This window comes from Notamacropus eugenii, chromosome 3, assembly GCF_028372415.1.
Source record: "Notamacropus eugenii isolate mMacEug1 chromosome 3, mMacEug1.pri_v2, whole genome shotgun sequence".
In the NCBI taxonomy this organism is placed as follows: domain Eukaryota; kingdom Metazoa; phylum Chordata; class Mammalia; order Diprotodontia; family Macropodidae; genus Notamacropus; species Notamacropus eugenii.
This window is the reverse complement of record NC_092874.1, coordinates 435,327,383-435,351,929: the sequence shown is the minus strand read 5'-3', so window position 1 is coordinate 435,351,929 and position 24,547 is coordinate 435,327,383. Positions and strand designations below refer to the sequence as shown.

General features: G+C 41.1%; 1 protein-coding gene across 4 annotated transcripts in view; it reads left to right on the top strand.

The window, feature by feature from the left end:
• IRAK2 (interleukin 1 receptor associated kinase 2) overlaps positions 1 to 24,547 on the top strand; it is a 58,561-nt gene that overhangs the window by 13,892 nt on the left and 20,122 nt on the right. For 2 of the 4 annotated variants that reach the window (XM_072598509.1, XM_072598507.1), the window contains exons 2-3: positions 5,854 to 6,036; positions 23,768 to 23,920. In XM_072598509.1, coding sequence (XP_072454610.1) covers positions 5,865 to 6,036; positions 23,768 to 23,920 — 325 coding nt within the window. In that variant the 5' untranslated portion in view covers positions 5,854 to 5,864. Of the gene's footprint in view, positions 1 to 5,626; positions 5,762 to 5,853; positions 6,037 to 23,767; positions 23,921 to 24,547 lie in introns of those variants that run through there. The other 2 variants (XM_072598508.1, XM_072598511.1) reach the window with 2 other exon arrangements.

Sequence of the window (24,547 nt, the reverse complement as noted above, 5' to 3'; positions counted from 1 at the left end):
CCAGCATCAGCCTTCCTCAGCATGAACTCTTTTTCTGACACAGACAGCTTTCCAGGCTAGCATGAAATCCCTAACTCCCCTTCTCTGCACTGCCAAAAATAAGACTTTGTCTTCTGTTCAAATATTATTTTCATGAGGATAGAACATGCATTAAACCGTTATTAGTAATTTTCTCCTCAGTCAGAATCAATTTTCAATACACTTTGTTGAGCACGTTTTTAATGAGGAGACTAACAGGGTCTGTGGTGGTGGTGGTAGTGAGGTTGGCTTGGAGCAAAAATGCAGATAGAAGCAGAGTCAACCACAGTGAGACCCTGAATTAAATTCTGGTTCTTCTATTTACTCCCTGTGAGACCATGAAAAAGCTACTTTGAAAACAAACTAATAGCTAGTGTTTATATAGCACTTTACCTCATTGTATCCTCATCACAGCCTTGGGATGCTATTATTATCACTATGTTATAGATGAGGAAACTGAGGCTGTAGACAGAGGTTCCATGACTTGCCCAGGGTCATACATCTTGTGAGTATCTGAGGCAGGATTCAAACTAAGGTCCAGATCCAGCGTGTCTATGCACTCTGACACCTAACTGGTGTTTCGAGGGCTGTGCAGAACAGTTACAATCTCTCAGTCCTTGTCCTAAAGATAAGGGAGTTCAGGATGCTTGATCATGAAAAGGGAGAATTTGGTGAATTAGAATTTGGATCATAGAATCATAGATTTAGAATGAGAGGGAACCTTACAGGTCATTGAGTCCAAACCCCTCATTCTGTTTTATTTTATTGGGGAGGGGAAGTGGTAAGGAGAGGGGAATCAAATTGTCATTAAAGAAAGGAAGAGAGGGTCATTGGAGTAGTTTTAAAAAGTCACAGAAGAGAACAGAAAAAAAAGCCAAATAAGCAGGATCTCTTTGAAAATTATAAATTGAATTTTATTATATTTGAAAGAAGAGCAAACTGGACAGAAAGGAGATTTGCAGTTTTATGTACAATCCTCCTTTTCTATTCTACTGTGTATGTGTAAATGCTCGTTTTATTTGATGCTTTAAGTCTGGAATTAAGTAAGACATAAAATGAGGCAGTGATTGCTGCATAGGTAATCTTGCAAGTCCCATCGAAATCTAAATTCTCTAATCTCATAAATATACACTACAGTATAAATGCCTGATAAAGTTATCTTTGTTGTCCCATCAATCAATAAGCATTTATTAAGGGTCTACCATGAAAGGACTTGGACAAGAGTCATGTAGAATGAGGTGTTTTGGAAGGATTGCAGTCTGCATGGTGGGGGGAGTCATCATTTTTGATGTGAGCAGGGGTCCATTGGAGCATTCCCACGTAATGCTTTATTTTCATGGTGCTGTTAATTATATTTTTTTCATTTGATTATCATAACAACATTCAGAGGTAGGTCATGCAAATGTTTGGGCTGGACCTGGGATTTTGTTAGCATAGGGAACTCCCGGTGTGAAAACTCCTTTTATCAATGCATTTCAGTCTTCTGCTCACAGGTTTATAATCTTAGCAGAGTTTTCCTGGGGGCACCAAGAGGGTGAGTGTCTTGCCCAGGCTCACCCAGATGGGATCTGTTAGAAGTGGGACTGGAGCCAAAGTCTTCTTATTCCAACTTTATGCTTCTTGATCTTTTACTCTAAACATATACGCATACACAGACTCTTTGCAAATGTGGAAACTGAGGTTCAAGGAAATTAAGTGGCCTGGCATGTCAAAAGCCAGTACTCTAACCTTAGTCTTGACTCCCAAGTTCATCAGGCCTCCCCTATGCAGATGATCTCTATGAAACAATGCATCGCTCTCCAATGATATATTCCTTAGAGTCAGAAACCATGGCTGTTTCATTTACTTTAGTGCCTAATGTCACATTGTATAGTTCTGTTTATTATTTTCCCCAAAACACATGTAATTAATTCCATGTCCAAACTGTGACCTTGGCTAGGGACTTAACCTTAATGGGCCTCAGGCAACTCTCAAACCAGTTGTAATTAGTGTGGGTGTAGGAAGTTTCCAGAAACAGGAAACCACAGGTTGTTAGTGAAACACAACAGGTTAGAAATTTGATAAACCTCAAAGTTGGTAGGAGGCAAAATAAATTTATTTCCTTCCTTCCTTCTTTCCTCTCTTTCTTCCTTTTTTTACTTTTTCTTTTCTTTTTTGAGTATGAATTATAGTCTTCCTGTCTTAGAGCTTTCTCCTATTCCCTGCCTGCCTCCCTCCTTCTCTTCCTTCTTTCCTCTCTCTACCATGTGCTGACATCTCAAGTTTGAAGTTTTTCATTCATGTTGGAGGTTGATGTATGTTAATATGTTGATCTTTCAGTCTTCCATTAGATGAGCATTTATTAACGGCTTCCTATGCTAAGCTCTGGGGATGCAATAAATTAATCAGCCAATATTTTGTAAAAATCATTTTTATTTTAATTCATTTAATTTTAATTTTGAGTTTGGAATTCTCTCTCTCTCCCTCTCCCTCTCTCTCTCTCCTCTTCCTTATCCATTCATCGAGAAGGGAAGAAACCCATTACAAATATTCAGCCAACATTTATTAAGAGTTTACTACTATGCTAAATTAAAAAAAAAACTCTCCACTATGAAGGAGTTTACTTTCTAATGGGGAAAACAGCACATAAAAAGAAGCTATAGCCACCGTACTAAGCTCTGGGAATGCAAAGAAAGGCCAAAAAATTCCCTTTGCCCTCAAGGAGTTTACCTTTTTTTTTTCCCCTCTTTTTATTTATTTTTTATTTAACTTTTAACATTCATTTTCACAAAATTTTAGGTTCCAAATTTTCTCCCCTTTTGTCCCCCTCCCCCACCCCAAAACACCAAGCATTCTAATTGCCCCTATCACCAATCTGCCCTCTCTCCTATCATCCCTCCCTTCCCTTGTCCCCATCTTCTCTTTTGTCCTGTAGGGCCAGATAACTTTCTATACCCCTTTACCTGTATTTCTTATTTCCTAGTAGCAAGAACAGTACTCGACAGTTGTTCCTAAAACTTTGAGTTCCAACTTCTCTTCATCCCTCCCTCCCTACCCATTCCTTTTGGAAGGCAAGCAATTCAATATAGGCCATATCTGTGTAGTTTTGCAAATGGCTTCCATAATAGTTGTGTTGTGTAAGACTAACTATATTTCCCTCCATCCTATCCTGCCCCCCATTGCTTCTATTCTCTCTTTTGATCCTGTCCCTCCCCAAGAGTGTTGACTTCAAATTGTTCCCTCCTCCCATTGCCCTCCCTTCCATCATCCCCCCCACCCTGCTTATCCCCTTCTCTCCCACTTTCCTGTATTGTAAGATAGGTTTTCATACCAAAATGAGTATGCATTTTATTCCTTCCTTTAGTGGAATGTGATGAGAGTAAACTTCATGTTTTTCTCTCACCTCCCTTCTCCACTAAAAAGTCTTTTGCTTGCCTCTTTTATGAGAGATAATTTGCCCCATTCCATTTCTCCCTTTCTCCTCCCAATATATTTCTCTCTCACTGCTTAATTTCATTTTTTAAGATATGATCCCATCCTATTCAGTTCACTCTGTGTTCTGTGTGTGTGTGTGTGTGTGTGTGTGTGTGTGTATGTGTGTGTGTGTGTAATCCCACCCACTACCCAGATACTGAAAAGTTTCAAGAGTTACAAATATTTTCTTTCCATGTAGGAACGTAAACAGTTCAACTTTAGTAAGTCCCTTATGACTTCTCTTTGCTGTTTACCTTTTCATGTTTCTCTTCATTCTTGTGTTTGAAAGTCAAATTTTCTTTTCAGCTCTGGTCTTCTCATCAAGAATGCTTGAAAGTCCTCTATTTCATTGAAAGACCATTTTTTTCCCCTGAAGTATTATCCTAGTTCCTTTGACTTCTGGAATATCATATTCCATGCCCTTCGATCCCTTAATGTAGAAGCTGCTAGATCTTGTGTTATCCTGATTGTAGTTCCACAATACTTGAATTGTTTCTTTCTAGCTGCTTGCAATATTTTCTCCTTGACCAGGGAACTCTGGAATTTGGCCATAATGTTCCTAGGAGTTTCTCTTTTTGGATCTCTTTCAGGCGGTGATCTGTGGATTTCTTGAATACTTATTTTGCCCTCTGGTTCTAGAATCTCAGGGCAGTTTTCTTTGATAATTTCTTGAAAGATGATGTCTAGGCTCTTTTTTTGATCATGGCTTTCAGGTAGTCCCATAATTTTTAAATTGTCTCTCCTGGATCTGTTTTCCAGGTCAGTTGTTTTTCCAATGAGATATTTCACATTATCTTCCATTTTTTCATTCTTTTGGTTTTATTTTGTGATTTCTTGGTTTCTCATAAAGTCATTAGCCTCCATCTGTTCCATTCTAATTTTGAAAGAACTATTTTCTTCAGTGAGCTTTTAAACCTCCTTTTCCATTTGGCTAAATCTGCTTTTGAAAGCATTCTTCTCCTCATTGGCTTTTTGAACCTCTTTTGCCAGTTGAGTTAGCCTATTTTTCAAGGTGTTATTTTCTTCAGCATTTTTTTGGGTCTCCTTTAGCAGGGTGTGGACCTGCTTTTCATGCTTTTCTTTCATCTCTCTCATTTCTCTTCCCAGTGTTTCCTCCACCTCTCTAACTTGATTTTCAAAATCCTTTTTGAGCTCTTCCATGGCCTGAGCCCATTGGGTGGGCTGGGATACAGAAGCCTTGACTTCTGTGTCTTTGCCTGATGGTAAGCATTGTTCTTCCTCATCAGAAAGGAAGGGAGGAAATATCTGTTCACCAAGAAAGTAACCTTCTATAATCTTATTTTTTTTTCCCTTTTCTGGACATTTCCCAGCCAGTGACTTGACTTCTGAGTATTCTCTTCACACCCACTTTGCCTCCAGATCCGCCCAGCCAGTGCTTGGGTTCTGTGATTCAAATGCTGCTCCCCAGCCTCAGGGCTTCGGCGGGGGCAGGGATGCTATTCAGTGTGAGATTAAGTTTAGGTACTCAGGTGGGGGCAGGGCCACCTCATGGGGCTCAGTTCCCTCAGAGGGTTTATGCGGAGACTTTCAACAATGGATCCAAGCTCCTGCCTGCTTGGGGAGCCCCAGTCTGCTGCCGCCTCAGCTGCTGCCTCCCGAGGGGGCCTAAGTTATGGGGGGACCCCACTCCCCTCTCAGCAAGCCGAGAAGACCCTCTCACCAACCTTTCGGGCCCGTGGGTGGAGGGACCCGCACGGCTGCTGGAGATTCCATCCCTGAAGCCTGCTCGGATCCGCTCCTCTCGGTGCTGCGCAGCCAAGGCAGAGCTGGGCTCAGCTTCGGGTCCGGGGCGCAACGGACCTTTTGCGAGAGGTTTTCAAGGCTCTCTGGAACAGAAATCTCCTTCACTCCATTGTTCTGTGGCTTCTGCTACTCCAGAATTTGTTGGGAGTTCTTCTTTACAGATATTTTATGGGCTGTGGGTTCGGAGCTAGCGTATGTGTGTCTTTCTACTCCGCCATCTTGGCTCTGCCCCTGGAGTTTACCTTCTAATAAGGGAAACACCATGCTGACTAAGTGCATAAAAGATATGCACAGTCTAAATGGAAAGAGGTCTCAGGGAAAGCAATAGCAATGAGGGAATAACATATTTGCATTTTGTCATAGATCTCCTCTAGACCTAGTAGCTTAACCCAAAGAACTGAATCCAAAATGGTATTATTTCAGGCTCTGTAACAATCTGGTGAACAGGATGCGGAGGGGATAAGAGAGATGACTTACATAGCCCTCCACTATGTGCCATCCAGGCAGCTACTTAGTCTATCTCTGGGTAAGATCAGCCCTGTTTAGATATCTAGATAAAGACCATTCTGCTTGCCTGGGGACCTGGCTAATTGGGAACACTCTTTGTTTGCTGTTTAGCCTCTTATGTGATGACCGACCAGACTCAGTTGAGGAAGATCAAATCCATGGAGAGAATCCAAGGTGTCAGCATCACACGGGAGCTGCTGTGGTGGTGGGGGATGAGGCAGGCCACAGTGCAGCAGCTCCTAGACCTCCTGTACCAACTCCAGCTCTACCGAGCAGCCCAAGTCATCCTGGACTGTGAGTAACAGGCACCCCACCCTACCTTGGCAGGCTTAATCACGCTGTGGCTGAGTGTGACTTGGGTCTGTCTTATTTCCCTTGTCAGCAATTCCCCCTCCACAAGGTACACAGGACCATTTTTATCATCTCCATTTACATTTATATACAGTTATCCCTTCCACATTGCAGGGGTTAGGGGTGCAGTGCCCACAATCTGAAAAAATCAGCGTAAAGTTTTTTGGCCCTTACCAGAGAAGAAGTCTGAACTTTTCTTTTTCTTTTATGGGGTGTTTATAGTACATTATTGTAAAATTTGGGTTAAATATTTATCATAAGTTCTGTGTTGTCTTGGCTTCTGCAAAACTCCCCCAAAATTCCCATTTAATTTCTTATGCCAACCCATGATATATTGAAGTCATGATGGGGAAAGTTGAGACATGGAAGGGTTAACTGTAGTACTGTACAGGTTAAAGTACTCCACCACCATAACACATGTGAATGGGGCACAGCAGTGAATTGCTTGGAAACAAAGCTGTTGTTAAACTGTTTTCAGTCATGTCCAACTCAGTGATTCTGTTTGGGGTTTTCTTGGCAAAGATGCTGCAGTGGCTTGCTGTTTCCTTCTCTAGCTCATTTTGCAGATGGAAAAACTGAGGCAAACAGGGTTAAGTCACTTCCCCAGAATCACACAGCTAGTAAGTATCTCAGGCCAGATTTGAGTTCATGAAGATGAGTCTTCTTAACTCTAGGCCTGGCACTCTATCCACTGTGTCGCTCAACTGCCCACTGGATACCCAGCTGGCTTGTTCCCAAAATGGAGATTCCCAAGGGGGTCACCAGTGGGAGATGTTGCAGGGTAAGAAGGCAGCTGAGTCCTAGTGGAGCAGTCTGGAGAGTCAGAAGCCCATGCTGTGGACTTATCATTTGACTTTCCTGCTTCATTTGGAGATGAGAGGGCTGGACAAAATGGTGTCAAAGGCACCCCTCGTTGGTGGTGGTGTTGTTATGTTTGTCCTTCCTTCTCAAAGAGGACCATGACATCATGATGATGACATCACTTGCACTTGACTTTGATTTGAGTGATCGAGGACTGTGCAAAGTCATCAGCCTCACTTTCTTCTCCTGAGCCATCTGAGTCCAGTGACCAGATACTCATCAGGACAACTGGAGATGGCCCAGGATGCAGTGTGAGACCTTGGCCCTTTGAGGCTAAGGTCTCATAGCGTTCTCACTTTGAGTGAGATACGTGAGTAGTTGCTCAAGGGATGTCCCCTTTAATCAAAAAAAAAAAACCCAAAAAACTGGGAGGGGAAGACCCTCAGGGTTCCTGGGCAACAGAGAAACAATGACTATCATTGGTGTAGTCAGTGGATAAGAGGGTGGTATAATTATCCCAATTTTACATATAAGGAAACAGAGGCCCAGAGAAGCAAAAGAAACCTGTTATGAGAGCCCTTTCTTCCCTTGGCTAAAGGCTAGACAACAGACCTTCCCTGCACTTTGCTCTACCATTTCCAACTAAAAAGTTATTTGAAATAATTAATAATTTCAGGAAAGTAGCAGAATATAAAGTAAACCCACATATATCATCAGCATTCCTATATATTACCAACAGGATCCTGCAGGAAGAGATAGCTATAGATTCCCCATTTAAAATAACTCTAAATATTATAAAATACCTGGGAATGCACCTACCAAAATGAACCCATGGTCTATATGAACAAAACCATAAAAAACTGTACACAAATAAAATCAGGTTTAAATAAATGGAGAAATATTAATTGTTCAAGGGTAAGTAGGGCTAATACAATAAAATGACAATTTTACCAAAAGTAATCTATCTATCTGTCTGTCTATGTATATACCATCCAATTACCAAAAAGTTATTTTATGGTGCTAGAAAAAATAATAGCAAAATTCATTTGCAAGAACGAAAGGTCAAGAATATCAAAGGATAAGGTCAAAATGGATACATGACCTAGATATAAAGGGAGATGTTACAAGAAAATTAGGAACACGTTACCTATCAGACTTACAGATAGGTGCACAATTTATGGACAAACGAGAGATAGAACGTGTTGTGAGATGTAAAACAGATAATTTTGATTACATTAAATTAAAAAAGGTTTCATAGAAATAAAATAAATATAGCGAAGATCAGAAGAAAAGCAGAAAACTGGGGAAAAATTTTTATGGACAATTCCTCAGATAAAGGTTTCATATCTCAAATACATTAAGAACTTTGTCAGATCTATAAGAAGGTAGGTCATTTCCCAGTTGATAAATGGTCAAAGGATATGAACAGGCAGTTTTTATTTTTTGGCAGGGGGAGAACAACTTTTAGAATTCTTCAAGTCATATTTAGCCTGCCACTAATTAAACAGTTTTATTGATGCATTTTGAATGGCTGTACCATCTCCTCTCCAAAGAGTCTTTATATTAATCTTTTTTTTGGAGGGGGTAGGGCAAGGCAGTTGGGGTTAAGTGACTTGCCCAAGGTCATACAGCTAGGTAGTGTCAAGTGTCCAAGGCCGGATTTGAACTCAGGTCCTCCTGACTCCACAGCTGGTGCTCTGTTCACTGCACCACCTAGCTGCCCCGTAAAGAGTCTTTATTAGTAACAAAGAAAAGCAGACAAAGAAAACCAGCCTCTACCATGGACTTGTCCAACAGTGTATGCAGCATTCTGCACCTTTAGCCCCCACCAATAGGAGGTGATTCTTCATCTTTTCCTGGTGAGCAGGGGTGAGTGGTCATTATAATTACTCATAATTTATCTGCGTTTTAGTATTCTACTCATTTACATTTTTATAGTTATGTATTTTTAAATGTCACTCTCCTGATTCTATTTACCTCACTCTGGATGCGTTTGCATATCTTCCCAGGCTTCTCTAAATTCCTTATATTTGTTGTTTGTTGGAGCGAAATAATTAAATAGTATTCATATGTGATAATTTACTCCGCCAATGTTCCATCGACTCATGTTAACTTCCATTTATTTTTGCTATCACAAAAGGGCTAGTAGGAGTACTTTGTTATTTGTATATGGTGTCATTTTAAAAAAAATTTTAACTTCCTTGAGAGTATACGCCCGCTAGTGGTATCTCCAGGTTGAAGGGAATTTAAGCAGTTTTGTGAGTTTTGTTGCATGTGTCCAAATCTTTTTCCAGAGTGGTTGCACCAATTCAGTTCATAGCTCTGCCAACAATGAGTTAGTGTGTTTCTTCCTATAGCTCTTTTAACACTGTTTCTGTCTTTTTGTCCTTTTTTCTAACTTTATGGGTATTAGGTGAAAACTCAGTCATTTAAATTTGCTTTTATCTTATTATTGGTGATTTGGAATGATCTTTCAAGTGGTTATTGATAGTATGCAATTTTTCCTTTGAAAGCTATTCGCCAGTTTTTCTTTGGAACTGGCGCCTTCTAGAAACTTTACCTTCTTGTTGTCTAGAAAATAGAAAAGCCCTGATCTAGGCTTGAGGCATCCTAGGTTCTTGACTCAGCTCGCAAAATGGGAAGTTGTGTGGCCTTAGACTTTCTGAGTCTCAGTCTTCTCTTCTGTTAGATAACTACTTTCTCCTTCTTGTTTCCTATCAGCTTGGCCCTGCTGTGGCCTCCTGCTGTGTCAGGTCCCTCAGAGTTCACAGCTGACCTCAGAACCACACTATGTGCTCTGGGCAGACAACGATGGAATTAGGATAATGATAACTGACATTAATATAGTGCTTCAGAGTTTGCATGTGCTTTACAGTTAGTCAGTAAACACTTAGGAAGTGCCTGCCTCTGTCTGGCAGGCACCAGACTAAGCTCTGGGGATGCAGAAAGAGGCAAAAGACAGTCCCTGCCCTCAAGGAGCTCATGGGAGACAATGCAAACAACTAGAGGCTGAGCTCAGTAACAGGCTATGGACAGGCTGTGTTGGAGATGAACCTCAGGACAGCCTGGTGATAGATAATACTATGGGAATCCTTATGTTTAGTTTGCAGATGAGTATCCGGAAATTCACAGAGATCCAAGGACTTGCTCAGTTCATTTCATTTTAATGGTGGTCTTTTTTGTTTGGTGTTGTTACTTGGTCATGTCCAAGTCTTCATGACCCTACAGACCACAGCACACCAGGCCCTTCTGTCCTCCACTATCTCCCCAAACCTATCCAAGCTCACGTTCACTGCTTCCTCGACACTATCCATCCATCTCTTCCTCTGCCATCCTGTCCTCCTTTTGCCTTCAGTCTTTCCCAACATCAGGTCTTTTCTAGCAAGTCCCATTTTTCTCATATAGCCAAAGTATTTCAGCTTTAGCTTCAATATTTGACTTTCCAGTGAGTAGTCTGAATTAATATGGTTCAGTCCAACAGATGTTTAGTGAGCACCAACTAGAAGAAAAACACTTCTATAAACATTCTGTGAAAAAAAGAACAACATTCTGTAAACCTTTAAGGACTATGAATCAATAAACAGTTATTAAGTACCTGTTATATGTGTGGGTCCTGAAGCCTTACTGTGTGAGGATCACTGAGAGGGCACTGGGCTGCTGGTGCTGCTGGTGGTACTACTAGTTCTACGACTACTACTCTATTGCTGCTGCTGCTGCTGCTACTGCCATTAAAATTTAGGAAAATCTGACAATGTGTCTGTGATTCACAGAATTATAAAAATCTGTATTTAGAGGATGAGAGGCCTCTTGGTGTAGTGGAAAGAGCATTGCATTTGGAGTCAAAGCCCCAGGTCCCTGGTCCACTATGGTTTCCTTGTGTGACCTTAGACCAGTGACTTTCCTTCTCTGACCTTCAGTTTCACTAGAGTAGGGGGTTGGACCAGATGACCTCTAGCTCTAAATCTAGGATCCTATGTTAAGGATTTATTGGATCATGTTACAGATGAGGCAACTGAGGCATAAGACATAAAGGAAGGTGCCCAAGGACTCCCAATTAATCAGTGATATTAATAGCTAGCATTTTTGTATTTCTAGTGCTCAGCACAGTGTTTGACACTTAGCAGGTATTGTTTGATAGAGTGCTTTATAAATATGATCTCACTGGATCCTCACTACAACCCTGGGAGGTAGGTGCTATTATTATCCCCATTTTACAGTAGAGGAAATTGAGGCAAATAGAGGTTAGTTAAGTGACTTGCTTAGAGTCATTCAGCTAGTAAGTATCTGAGGCTGGATTTGAACTCAGTTATTCCTGACTCCAGCGTTAATTCTCTGTGCACTACGTCACCTAAGGATTTTCCCCCTATACAGCCCTGACAGAACATTAGCTCCTCTCTTCTTTGGCTTGGATTTGCAGGGTTCGCAGCATTTTGGAGGTGATCTCTTTCCTTCTTTCCAATGAATCAATCACGTGCCTAATTGTGGCTGCCTTTAATGGTTTAATTTCTCTCTAGGTGAGAATAAATAAAAGGAGGAGAAAGATAACACATGACCTAGTTGTTTATGCTTTTTTCTCCTTTTTCTATTAATGTATTTTTAAAAATTATAAATTTAGTAACCATTCAGAAAATCAAACATTCAAATGAATATCATTTTAAAAAGACTTCCCACTCTGCTACTTATTCCATGCCACCTAAGACAAGTTACTCGGTGGTTATATTTTTCATGAAAGAGCCTAGGTTCAAATCTGCTTTCACATGAGCTGAGTGACCTTGGACAAATCATCCCTTGTGGAGGCTCAACCTAGTAACTGCATCTGCAGTTCCTGAAGACCTCGGAAAGAAAGTTGTTTCACCAGATTCCTTGAGAAGGCATAACCATCTGCTGTGCTGTTGTCCCCTAAGGACTATGGAACCTTTCCACGTGCCATGTGTGTTGTTTCCCCCATTAGAATGGGAGCTCTTGGAGGGCAGGGACCATCTAACTTTGCTGTTTGTGTACTCTGTCCTTAGCACATGGTACATAGTCCTTTAGCTTTGTTCATAGTAAGTGCTTAATTAATGCTTTCCTCCCATTCATTCATTTATTCATTTAAGTCATTTAACCTCAGTAAGATCTGTGTTCCTTATACATAAAACAAGGAGTTTGAACTAGAATCTAGATCATGTATAATGGTCTAATTCTATAATGTTGCTCATGAAAAAATCATATATAAACCTATCAGCTACAAACCTTTTACAATTTGTCTGAAATTTTTGTATGATAACGTAGGCAAAATAATAATAACCTTCAGTTTGTTTCTGTTACCCTTTTTGGACTCTCTTCTGTATATTATCAGATTTAGTAGTTATTATTGTTTATATAGGGCAACTAGGTAGCACAGGAAATCCCTGGGCCAGACTCATGCCTGGCTCTATCCATCTTTTGGGTTCAGTGTTGGTTTTGTGAAGGAATTTATTCACAGACCTGGGATGAGGCAGGAAAGAGTGGTCTCCCTCCTACTGCAGAGACCAGAGAGAAGCAAAGGCATTGGCCAACAGGTGGAATGAATCAGAGACTTCTGGCCTTCGGCCAAACACTCTCGGGAAGCCAAGAGAGGCCAGGATTGGGGAGTGATAGAGGTGGGAGCCAGAGTGGTCTGTTTCTAGGTGGAAAGCAGTGAGAAGAGAGAATGTCATTTTACTTTTCCTTAGTTTCCATTAATCTCTCAGGTTTCCTTCCTTTATTTTTCTTCCTGAGAGGTCTGTGACCTCATTTTTCTAGGGAATTTAGGCATGAAATGGATCAGGGTAGGTTGAGAGGAGAAGGCCACAGTGCTTCCCCATGGTCTTGACCCCTTTTTTTTGGAGTAGATGACCCTGACCTCAGGATCTTCATCCAAGGAGAATTGAATCATAGGAGGTGTAGTAAGACATTTGCAGCCCTCCCTCCAATCCCCCACCCCAGATTCCCCTAGAAATTACCCTGGGCTGGAAAAACATGAAAAGCTTTTCATTTCCATATTTGGGGCTGTGTGTGTGTATGATGGTCATCCTGTTCCTCTAATGTTTGAATGAGAAGAACCTAGATTCTTATAACCTAGCTTATTTCAATTTTATCTTTTTTTGGAAGTAGAATCATTGACAATTTGAAGACTGCAGACTAGGAATTCTTAATTTTTTTGTATCTTGTCCCCATCCCCACCCCCCACCCCCAGTCTATTAAAGCCTATATACCTTTTCTCAGAATAATGTTTTTAAATGCAAAAGATAAAATACAAAGAAAACCAATTATATTGAAATACAGTTATCAAACCAACAATACAAAGAAATACTTTACATATATGTTAACAGGATTTTTCTGAGCCAGTCTCTAACCTGAGAATGAGGTTAACAGCAGGCCAGAGACAAAGTGCCAATAATCTGGTAGCCATTTTATTAATTAGTTTCATTATGAGGAAGAGATTTGCAAATTGGGAATTCTGATCTGAATTCCTCATTGTGGAAGAGATGACAGGAGATTACATACTTAACTCACAATGGGAAGGGAGCAGGGAAAGTGGATTACAATCATTCCCGGGGGCTCGAGTGGTTTCTCAGGACCAGCCCACAAATTCCACAGTCACTAAGGTACAAGTGTCCTGAAGTTCTGTGGGAACAGCATTGTTCAAGTCTTTGGGGGTTGTAACTCCATGGGTCACAGGACCAGAGTTCTGTGATGGTAACAGGTTCTACAGTCTTTGATTCGCTTTACTTAAGGTACGCAGGCAGGTACAAGGATGTCAGTGATTGTGAGCATTGTCAATAGTTTGATCATCTCAAGCTGCTTTGTGAGCTCTGATTCACAAGCTGGAAGAGACAATTCTGAAAAATTTAATCTATTAGTATATTCATCACATATATATCGATTATTATAAAAATCATAATTCTCTTCACACTACAAATATAAACAAGTGTACATATAAATAAATACCAATTATATACAAGTTGAATACAAAATAATTTCAGGGTGGGAGAGGAATACTAGCAACAGGGGAAAGGAGAAAAGCTGTCCTAGAGGAGGCTGCTCTAGAGCTGGGTCTTGAAGGGTACAAAGGATTCCAAGAGGCAGAAGGAAGAGGGGGAATATTCTAGGCACTGGATTGGTTGTTCAGTTATTTTTCAGTTGTGTCTGACTCTTTGTGATCCTATTTGGGGTTTTCTTGGCAGAGATGCTGGAGTGGTTTGCCATTTCCTTCTCCAGCTCATTTTACAGATAAGGAGACTGAGGCAAACAGAATTCAGTGACTTGAGTATTTCATAAGAGAAGGAAAGTGATTTCAGTCTCAAAAGGGGCTTTTGACTGGATGACTCAGAAGGGATTTATTTGAGTTGTGGCCACCAGGCTAGCAGCCAGAATTCTCTTAGGAAATTTTCAGACCTTTCTTTCCTGATTCCTGTTTGTGTCATTAATTCCTCTTCTGATTGCATAACAAGAGTTAACAAGAGTTACCAGATTTCTTAACAAGAGTTTCCAGATTTCTTTTTGGTGTAGGGAGAAAAGACATTTCCTTCCTGAGGGTAAAATTTCTTTCCTGTTAGCTAATTACAAATGAGAGTAAAATAGTAATTTCACTAGATTTTGGCTGAAAAGTCTCTTAAAAATCAGTTAGTCCAATCTCTTCATTTTACAGATGTTACTCCCTCTATAGAGGGGAAGTTTCTCTCTGTCTGTCTCACACACACACACACACACACACACACACACACACACACACACACACACGCAAGATCATAGAACTAGTAAGTGGCATAGCCTGGATTTGAACCCAGGCACCCTGATGCCCAAACTAGTTTGTTCTTCTGTCTGTCTTTCACTATGAAAAGTAAGTAAAGATGATAATAAAAGCTGATATTTCCACAACATTATACAAACAAATTTATTTGTCCCTAAAAATAATCCTTCAAAGTAGATAATATAGATATTATTTGTACCATTTTTTTTAAGAAGAGAGATCTGAGGTCCCGAAAGGTTAAAGTGATTGCCCATGATGGATCACCCAGATGTATTTGAGGCTTGATTGGAATTCAGGTCTCTGAGGACTTCAAGTCCACCATTATACCGTAATGCCAATCTCCATATTAGTAATTCAGACAGTCTTTTATGTATATATTTTTTCTGGTTCTGGGGCTGTGTAATCTTAGATAAGATTTCTTCTCTCTCTAACCTTCCTTTATTTCAATTCAGTGCACTAACCATTCTATCAGCTTGAGATAGCATGAATTGTTGTTCAGTGATTTCAGTCATGCCTGACTCTTTATGACTCCATTTGGGGTTTTTTGGCAAAGATACTGGAGTGGTTTGCCATTTTCCTTTACTGAGATGAGAAAACTGAGGCTAACATGTTTAGGTAACTTGCCTAAGGTCATACAGCTAGTAAATGTCAAAGGCTGGATTTGAACTCAGATCTTCCTGACTCTAGGGCCTGTGCTCTATTCACTTCACCGTCTAGCTGTCCCTAGCATGGATTAATGGGGAGAAACAAACAAACATTGGACTTGCTATTAAGAGATGAGTGTCTGAATCCTGGGCTCAGACTCAGTAGCCAGCTTTGGTAGGTCACTTCATCACTCATCTCCTAGCCTCAGTCTTGCTTCTGTAAAAAGGATGAATAATATTGGAACTCTCTTCCTCATAGGGTTGCTGTAAGCAAAGCATTTTATTAACTATGAAGTGTACACAGGGTATCCCCAAACAGCTTTGGGGATTCGGGGGGGATTTTTTCTTTTTTCTTCTTTTAGCCACAGCAGTACATGAGATGTTTAAGGGTTGTGACTTCCATGTGTGAGAAGAGGAAGAACTCATGCTGATGAAATCATGTTTCTGTGCTAAGTACTGGCAAAAAGGGATCCATAAAACATAGTCCTGTTCTCGAACTGATAGCCTAGTAGGCAGATATACTTGTCCAGGGTTACATAGCTAATAAGTGTCTGAGGCTAGATTTGAACTCAGGTCTTCCTGATTTCATCCTGGGCAGTCTAACCACTTTGCTATTTCTATCCCCATTTTACAGTTGAGGAAACTCAGACCAGTGGCAGCTAAATGACTTGCCCAGGGTTACACAAGCTAATAAGTGACTGAGAAAAGACTTGAACTTGGATTTTTCTGACTCCCTGAATAGGCAGTACCCTATTCATCTGGCCACCTAGCTGCATTGATGGAGTATAGTGTCTGAGGAGCAGCAAGGAGCCCAGTGTCACTGGACTGCAGTGTATGTAAGGATGAGTAAGGTGTATGAAGACTGGAAAGGTAGAAGAGATCTAAACTAAATGTTAATCAAGGTACAAGGAAGGAAAGATCATTTCTGACCAGAATGTTGGGGTAGACTGCATGGAGTGGGAGTCATTTGAGCTGAGTCTTAAAGGCCAGGTAGGCTTCAACAAGTAGATATGGGATAGGGGATGAGAAGGCATTCCAGCTGGAGGGAACAGTCTCATCAGCTTCGTAGAGATTGTGTTGTTATGAGGTTGAATGAGCATATATGTGAAATGTAGTACCTCCTCCAGCACTACTTCCCAACTCCCACTGGCAGTGGACCGGCATATTGAGTCACCAGATGGTATTGATGACTTCTCCCCTCAGTGTACTAGGAGGAACCCCAGAGGCTAGAAATGGTTTCTCTTAGACTTCATAAGCTGCCTTCCTGCATGTATCTTAATCATTATCAACCATCCAAGTCTAATTTTCTTTTAGAAAAGGGTATTTACCAGTACCATATGGTAAGAACATCCCCTACAAGTCAGGACATGCCCTCCCACAAGTACATACACAGTGTATAAGTGTTTTGTGGTCATGTGGACTCAAGCTTAGTTAGCACCTGTGGCAGAGGATTATCTGACAGCTTCTGATTGGATAGAATCCTTTTCTCCTTTTTTGGGGTCCTCAGGAAGGTCAGCTGAGGTGAATCCTCAGTGTGACCAAGACTGTTGTCCTTCGACCTTTTGAAGAGGACCGAAATGATATCACTCTGCTAGAGTCAGTCACGTTTCAGTGTGTCTGATTGTGGCTGATCAGACTGAGCTCAGAATGCTCTACCACAGGTGAGGCACACATAGTCTGTGTGAATAATTGGAGTAGATACTCCAAATTTGTGCATCCTATGTTTCCTTTGAGCTGATTCAATTCTGCTTTGCTCGTAGAGCACAGCACCTTTTCTGATGTGGGCACTCCATACTGAGTGGTCCTGTGCTAGTGTCTCCCATGTCACCCAATCAATTCCAAAGTTCTTGACAGAGACCTTGAGAGTGTCCTTGTATGACTTCTCCTGACCACCATGTAAATATTTGCCTTGTGTAAGTTCTCCATAAAATAGTCTTTTTGGCTAGTGTCCATTTTGTATTCGAACAGCATAGCCAGCCCATCAGAGTTGCACTCTCTGAAGCAGAGTTTGTATGCTTGGCATGTATGGTTGGTGAGTAAGGACCCAGAGTCTGGTACCTTATTCTGCCAGGTGATCTTCAGTATCTTCCTATTACAATTCAAATAGAAGTGCTTCAGTTTCAGGGCATGGCTCTGGTGTACTGTCCAGGTTTCACAGGCAGTTAACAATGAGGTCAGTATGACAGCTCTGTAGACCTTCAGTTTGATTTAAATCAGCCCCTGGTCTCCTGGGGCACTGCTCATATTAGAAGATAGGATAAGATAAGGTATGATGAAGCACAGATAAGAAATCCAAATCTTCTGACCTTTCGAAATTCACAAGGTCACAATCTAATCTAGGAAAGGGAGTAGGGGAAGAGAGAAACTCCATCTTGTCTTCTTCCATTTGCTGCTCTCTGGTTACAAGTGCAAGGACTTGGCCTCCTCAAAGATCTCCCAAAGCTTAACGACCTTCCTGCTAGAATCCTTCCAGGGGAGCACAAATTCTGAGGGTCCTTGTTAGACTATTGTCATCAGTTCTGACCGTGAAGCCCTGATAACTTCAGTAGTTCTGTGGAGAGGAAAACATCCTCTGTCAACCAGTCCGTCCTTGTTAAGGATTCTAGTCACCAAGGGGAGGCAGCTGGCCACTTGCCTGATTCACTGCTTGGCACTAAGAACCAGTTTCTGAGAATCCCACATTCATTCTGGTGCTTACAGACTGTACTTAAACCCAGAGGACACTTGGGGAAGATGCTCACTCTCAGAAAGGCTCCTTTCTGAGGGACACTGTTTAGTTGTAGTCTTGGGGTGTGGTCTTTGCACATATATCCAATTCATTTTTTTGCTCACTCTCATTTGGGAGGTTTTATATATATATAAAAAATGACCAATGTTGAAGGGGCTGCAGAAAAATAGGCACATTCATGCATGCTTGGTGGAGCTGGGAATGTGGTCCAAACATTCTGGAGAGCAATTTGGAACCATGCCCCAGAAGTCACTGAACCTTTGGCTTAAATATACCTCCATTAGGCTTATATTACAAAGAGTTTTTTAAAAAAGAAGAAAATGATCCATGTATAAAAATAAATTTTTTTTTGTAGTGGCAAACAACTGGAAACTGAAGGGATGCCCAAATTGGGAAATTGTGAACAAATGATAGCATATTAACGTGATGGAATACTGTTGTGCCATGAGAAATGAAGAAAGGGATGATTTCAGAGAAATCTCAAAAGGCTTGTATGAACTGATACAGAATGAAGGAGCTAACCAAGAGAAAAGTTTTTACAATAAAAACTGACATTGTTGAGCAGAAAACTTTGGAAGACATGAGAACTCTGAACAGTACAGTGACCAACTATGATTCCAGAGGGAGGTAAAGGAGGCCTGCTGCCCACCTCCTGACAGAGGGCCAGACTTAGGATGCAGAAATGAGAGACATTTTCAGACATGGCCTATATGAGAATTTGTTTTGTTTTACTATTCATATTTATCACAAGGGCTTTGTTTTTCTTTTCTTTTTTTCTCTCAAGTTGTGAGGTAGGTGGGAGAGAGAAAAAGAAATACTTCTTAATTTTAAAATGAAAGATAAAAAAGCGCATTAGATATAGAATCCATGAGTTCTAATTCTATCTCTTTTACTGATTAGCTGTGTATTGAGCAATAATGATAATAATGATAGCTAATATTTATACATCATCTACTATGTGTCAGTTACTAAATGACCATAACTTATTTCATCCTCTTTTTCTTTTTTTTCAAAGTGGGTATGATATTATTTGCATTACTGGACTCACAAAGTTATTATGGGAATCAAATGAATATGGTGGAAAGAATGCTAAAGGTTAGTTTACTATCCTGAAGGTGACTGATGCTGGCCAAATCTATCCACAGTTTAACTTTGTTCTCTGATACAGTTAATGGCCAATATTCTTCTTGACTTGACCTTCCCTTGCCAAGGCCTATGCCCAGGCATAGCTAGGATTTGTGACAGTTGAGAACTTAGAGTTGGAACCAGTCTTATTCCAGGATGAGACAGATAGGGTAACTTTGAACTCGCTGAGGTACTTTGGATCCATTGTTCCTGGGAGGGTTTGTTTTTGGTTTTGGTTTAGCAGTCACAACTGGAAGTAAACTTGATGTCATTTTGTTTGTCCTTTGTTGGCAGAGGAGAAGAGAAGTATTGGGCCAGGCAGGTTACTCCAGGAATTTCCAAAGCCTCTACAGAAAGGAAAAGCCTGGGACAGAAGCTTTGAACTTTTGGGCTTTATACAATAGTGGTCACTTCTCTAGTCCTTTCTACCCAATACCCAGTTATTCCGGTCATTGTCAATTCTGGACTGACTCTTTTATGATGTATCCACTGGGCCCTAGAGTGAGCAATAGAACCCACAAGACGCTGATGTCCACAGGAGGGCCTGCTGTGCAGGTTCTTCGATCTGCTTTTCTAAAAGGAAGGCAGCTTTTGAGGGGTCAACAATCACTTTAATCAAGCACATGTATCATTCACTTAGTTCAGGGGAAAAAGCACCCTGAGCTTCAGAGAAAATACAAATAGAGAAATAAAGACCAACAGACACGGCATCCAACTCTATGAGCATAAGCAATACATACATCACAGATCAACAGACAAATCCAACTGTCTAACCATTGCGTATGTATATAATTACCAGAGAGAGAAGCACCGACATCTGGATTTTCAAAGCCGGGGGGCTGCATAGAATCCATCCAGAGTCTCATCTGGCCAAACAAACAGTTCCAATGACTAAGCCCCAAAGTAAAACCTCACATCAGAGTATTTATATACTTTTCAGAGCTAGAGGGCAGGGCCCTCTAACCCAGTGCCTCATTAGAAATTAACAAAAGGTTTTGGGGCCTATTCATGGTTGGGAAAGATCTTTCACTCTTACCCTCACCCACCATTAACCTTAAATTACCATTGCAACACCTCATACACCCTACACACATACATGTCACACGCAATTATAGACAAATAGACACACACGGATATCCCAAACTTATCCAGTATAGAAGCACAGACAGACAAACACAGACTTGTGTAGAGATAGACAAGACACATGCAGACACAATTACACACATGACCAATATAAAGTTTCTCACACACAACTCACTCATAGACTACAATGGTTTACTCAACTAATAATAACTGATATGCAGGTATATAGTTTGCAAAGTGCTTTACGTATGAATACCTTAGTACTCGTGTATTCCACGCACATACACATATATAAGTAAAAAGTACTTTGCTAAATTTCTCATTTAACTCCTACAACAGACTTGTGAAGTGAGTCCTTCAGGTATTATTATTCCTATTTTATAGATGAGGAAACTGAGACCCATAGATGTTAATTGCATTGCCCAACGTCCTATAGCTTCAAGTGTTCCAAACTTAACACGCCTCTCCAAACCCCACGTGGCTTCTAGCAGGAGAGACGGAAAGCGGAACACACCCAGGGGAAGGCAGGAGAGGGAAAGGTGGCAGTGTGGGAAAGAGTCCAGGCTTGGAGCCAGGACTCTGCTGCTGCTGCTTATGAGCTATGTGTACGACTTTGGGCTAATTGTTTCTCTCAGCCTCAGTTTCCCCATCTGTAATGTAGAGATGATAATATTTGTACTATTTATGTCACAGAATTGTGAGAAAAGTGCTTTGAAAACAATGAAACAGTAGGTAAATGTACCTCAGATATTTAGGACCAGTTTCACAATGCACCTCGTGCTTTTGTCCTAGCTGTGCCCCAGACCTGAAATTCTCTTTTCTTTCCTCTTGAAATCCTTGAATTTCTTTAGAATTCAGCTCAGGCACCACCTTCTACCTTTATTATTTATTTTAGATATTTTATGAATATACTCATATGCCAACCTTCTGTCTCCTCCATTAGAATTTATATTTAAATTGCTGCTGGAGGGCAAGAACTGCCCTTTTGTCCTTGTATCCCCGGGGCATGGCATATAGTGGATGTTTAGTAAATGTTGACAGATGGTGCTTTAAGGTTACAAAGTTCTTTCCCTCCTTCCTATGAGTGGGGGTAGGCAGGGAACTGCAAATATGATTATTCCCATTTTGAGATAAGCAAATAGTCTCAAAGACCAGTTTGTGGTGACTCTTGACAGTATGTGTCAAGAGTCAAACTCATGGCTTTGGATCCGGAGTCCAGTGGTTTTCCCATCATTCCTCATAGTCTCCAACGTAGAGTGTGTCAGTTTGAGAAGGATTTCTCTTCCCATTTCCGAGACTGACTCATGCTGGGTCTTTGAATCAGTCACCTGACCTCTCTGGGAATTCAGTTCTCATGAAACTCCGAACTGGAGGGCTCAAGCCAACAACCCTATGACCTTGTTTGCACTATTTGCTGTGTAGCTAAAGTAGCCAGAGGTGGAGTTTCAGCCAGAAACTTTCACTTGGAAGGGCAGAAATGGACTTACTCAGCTCAGGGACAGGCAACAAGGAGGCCTGGCTTCCAGTGGAGTTTTCTGCTCTGTGAAATCCCTTTCGTTTCTAAAAGTTGATGATAGATGAAATCCTTTTTGGTCCTTTCATTAAAGCAGGCTTGGTAAAGATTCTTGTCTGCCAGGAAGCATTTACTGGGCTAGCTGTCTTATTCCAGTCACTGCTCTGTGTGTGTGTGTGTGTGTGTGTGTGTGTGTGTGTGTGTGTGTGTGTGTGTGTGTGTGTGTGTGTGTGTATGTGTGTATATGTGTGTGTGTGTGTGTGTGTGTGTCTCTGTGTCTGTGTGTGTCTGTGTGTGTGTTGACTTCAGTGGATGGAGCTCTCCGTGAGGAACTCCCTCCATCAGTGAATGTTGGTACCTTTTCTCCAACCTCTAGTCTTAGAGTGTTCTGGGAGTACCAAGAAATTAAGTGACTAGCTAAGGACTCAGTTATTGTTCGTATTTGAAAATAACCATAGTAGGCCTAGAGTCAGAACGATTTATCTTCCTGAGTTAAAATCTGGCTTTAGACATTTGCTAGCTATGTGACCCTGGGCAAGTCACTTAACCCTGTTTACCTTAGTTTCCTCAGCTGGAGAAGGAATGGAGAGCCACTCCAGCATCTTTGCCAAGAAAACTCCAAAGTGGGGTCACAAAGAGTGGGATACCACGTGAGCGACTGAAACACAACAAAATTTCTTTTGAAATTGTCTAGGATTGAGTTTTTTTATTAACTTAAAACACTTTACCCTGCTTCTTCCCCAGTGTCTAGCATGGCACTCTCTATACAGTAGGTTCTTAAGAAGTATTTGCTGAATGGATGAAGACAGCAATTTCAGGAAGGGTGGAGGCCAGGGTAAATTTTTCTTCTCAGTAAAGACAGCAATTAGCTTAGGACTCTGGAATTCTTCCTTGCTATCCATTTGCCCCATCTTTAAAATGGGGGCAGATATTTATGTATTTGTAAGACTTCAGAGCTAGAAGGAACCTTAGAGAATATCTAACACAACAGCTTAATTCATTTTTTTTTTTATTAAAGCTAAAGATATTGAGAGCCAGAGGGCAAAGTGATTTGTCCAAAGCCATGTAGTGCCCAGTACCCAAAGGTGACTTCAGACTAGAATCAGGTCTCTTGACTCCTAGTTCCATGTTCTTTTCACTAGAAGGCTAAGCTGCTTTCTGGAATGAGAGCTACTACAATTGTAATGTGTGCTTCTATTTGGACACTTAATCATGTTCTGTAGCATTAGGTGAATAATTCATGGGAATCAGATGCTGTTAAAGGGACCTTGAGAGCCAGCATGCCGAAAGGGGACAGAGTGTTGGGCTGAGAGTGAGGGAGCCTGAGGCCCAATCTGCCACCCCCAGCCCAACCTCCATTTACAATCTGTGTGAGCCTCTCGGGGCCTTGGGTAGCAGCACTCCCTTATCAATGGGATGATTCTCACCTCAATGGAATTCCCACAACAAAATAATAACAATAATACTTTCATATAACATGTGTAATATAATAATACATCATCATAATAATAGCAGTTTAATATAATATATAGCACTTTAAGGTTTGCTAAGTTCTTATCAAAAGCACTTTTCAAAATCAGAGATCCTTAGCATATTGAAGTGAAGGTACTTTAGAGATCCTCTTCAAGGATGGAGAACCTTTGGCCTTGAGACCACATGTGGCCCTCTAGGTCCTCAAGTGTGGCCCTTTGACTGAATCTAATCCTCACAGAACAAATCCTCTTCATAAAAGGATTTGTTCTGTAAAACTTGAACTCAGTCAAAAAGCCACACTGAAGGACCTGGAAGGCCATGTGTAGCCTCAAAGGTTCCCCACCTCTGCATTCCCCACCCCTTCATCTAGTTCAGCTTCCTCATTTATGGATGAGGAGACTGAATCCCAGACATGTGGTGACTCACTAGTAGAGGGAGTTAGTGGCAAAGATGGGATTAGAACTCAGTCTTCTGGGTCCTAATGAGAAGAGTCTTTTCTCTTTGTCATCATTGACATAATGAAAACCTTTTTCTCATTTTCTCCTCTTCTTTAGGGGGTGCAAATCCTGAAATCGCTGGTGCTTCTCATGTTCTTCCTGACCCTCTGTGCCCTGGGAATTCCTCTCTGTCTTCAGCAAGAAAACTGGAGGAAATCCCAGAACGAGGACCTACAAAGTCTTCAGGATCGACTCCCTTCTCTAGCTCAGGTATTTCCAGGAACAGTACATGGTGACCTAGGACAAAAGCAAATTTTCTAGGATATGGAGTCACTGATAGAATCAGCCTGGAAAAGGTCAGCTCTGCATTCAGCCATGAGTTGCTATGAGTATCCTCTATAAAGCACTGGGCCAGGACCTCTCCTTAACCCATGAATAGGAATGAGGTTGATGGTAATAACAGTAATACTAAATTAGTAAGTCAGGGGAATACTATAGATACAGTTGACCTATATATTTAGAAAAGAATTTGATTTAACATCTTATGATACTCTTGTTGGTAAGCTAGGTGGCACAGTAGAAAGAATGCTTGGTCTGGAGTCAGGAAGACTCCTCTTCCTGAGTTCAAACCTGGCCTCAGATACTAACTAGCTGTGTGACCCTGGGCAAGTCCCTTAACTCTGTTTGCCTCAGTTTCCTCATCTGTTAAAAATGAGCTGGAGAAGGAAATGGCAAACCACTCCAGTAGCTTTGCCAAGAAAACCCCAAATGGGGTCATGAAGAGTTAGATGTGACTGAAAAAATGACCAAACAGCTGAACTGATGTTCTTGTGGGGAGTTAATAGTTTAGAGGATAGACTCTTGGCTCTGGAGTCGAGATAATCCCTAAGTGGTGAG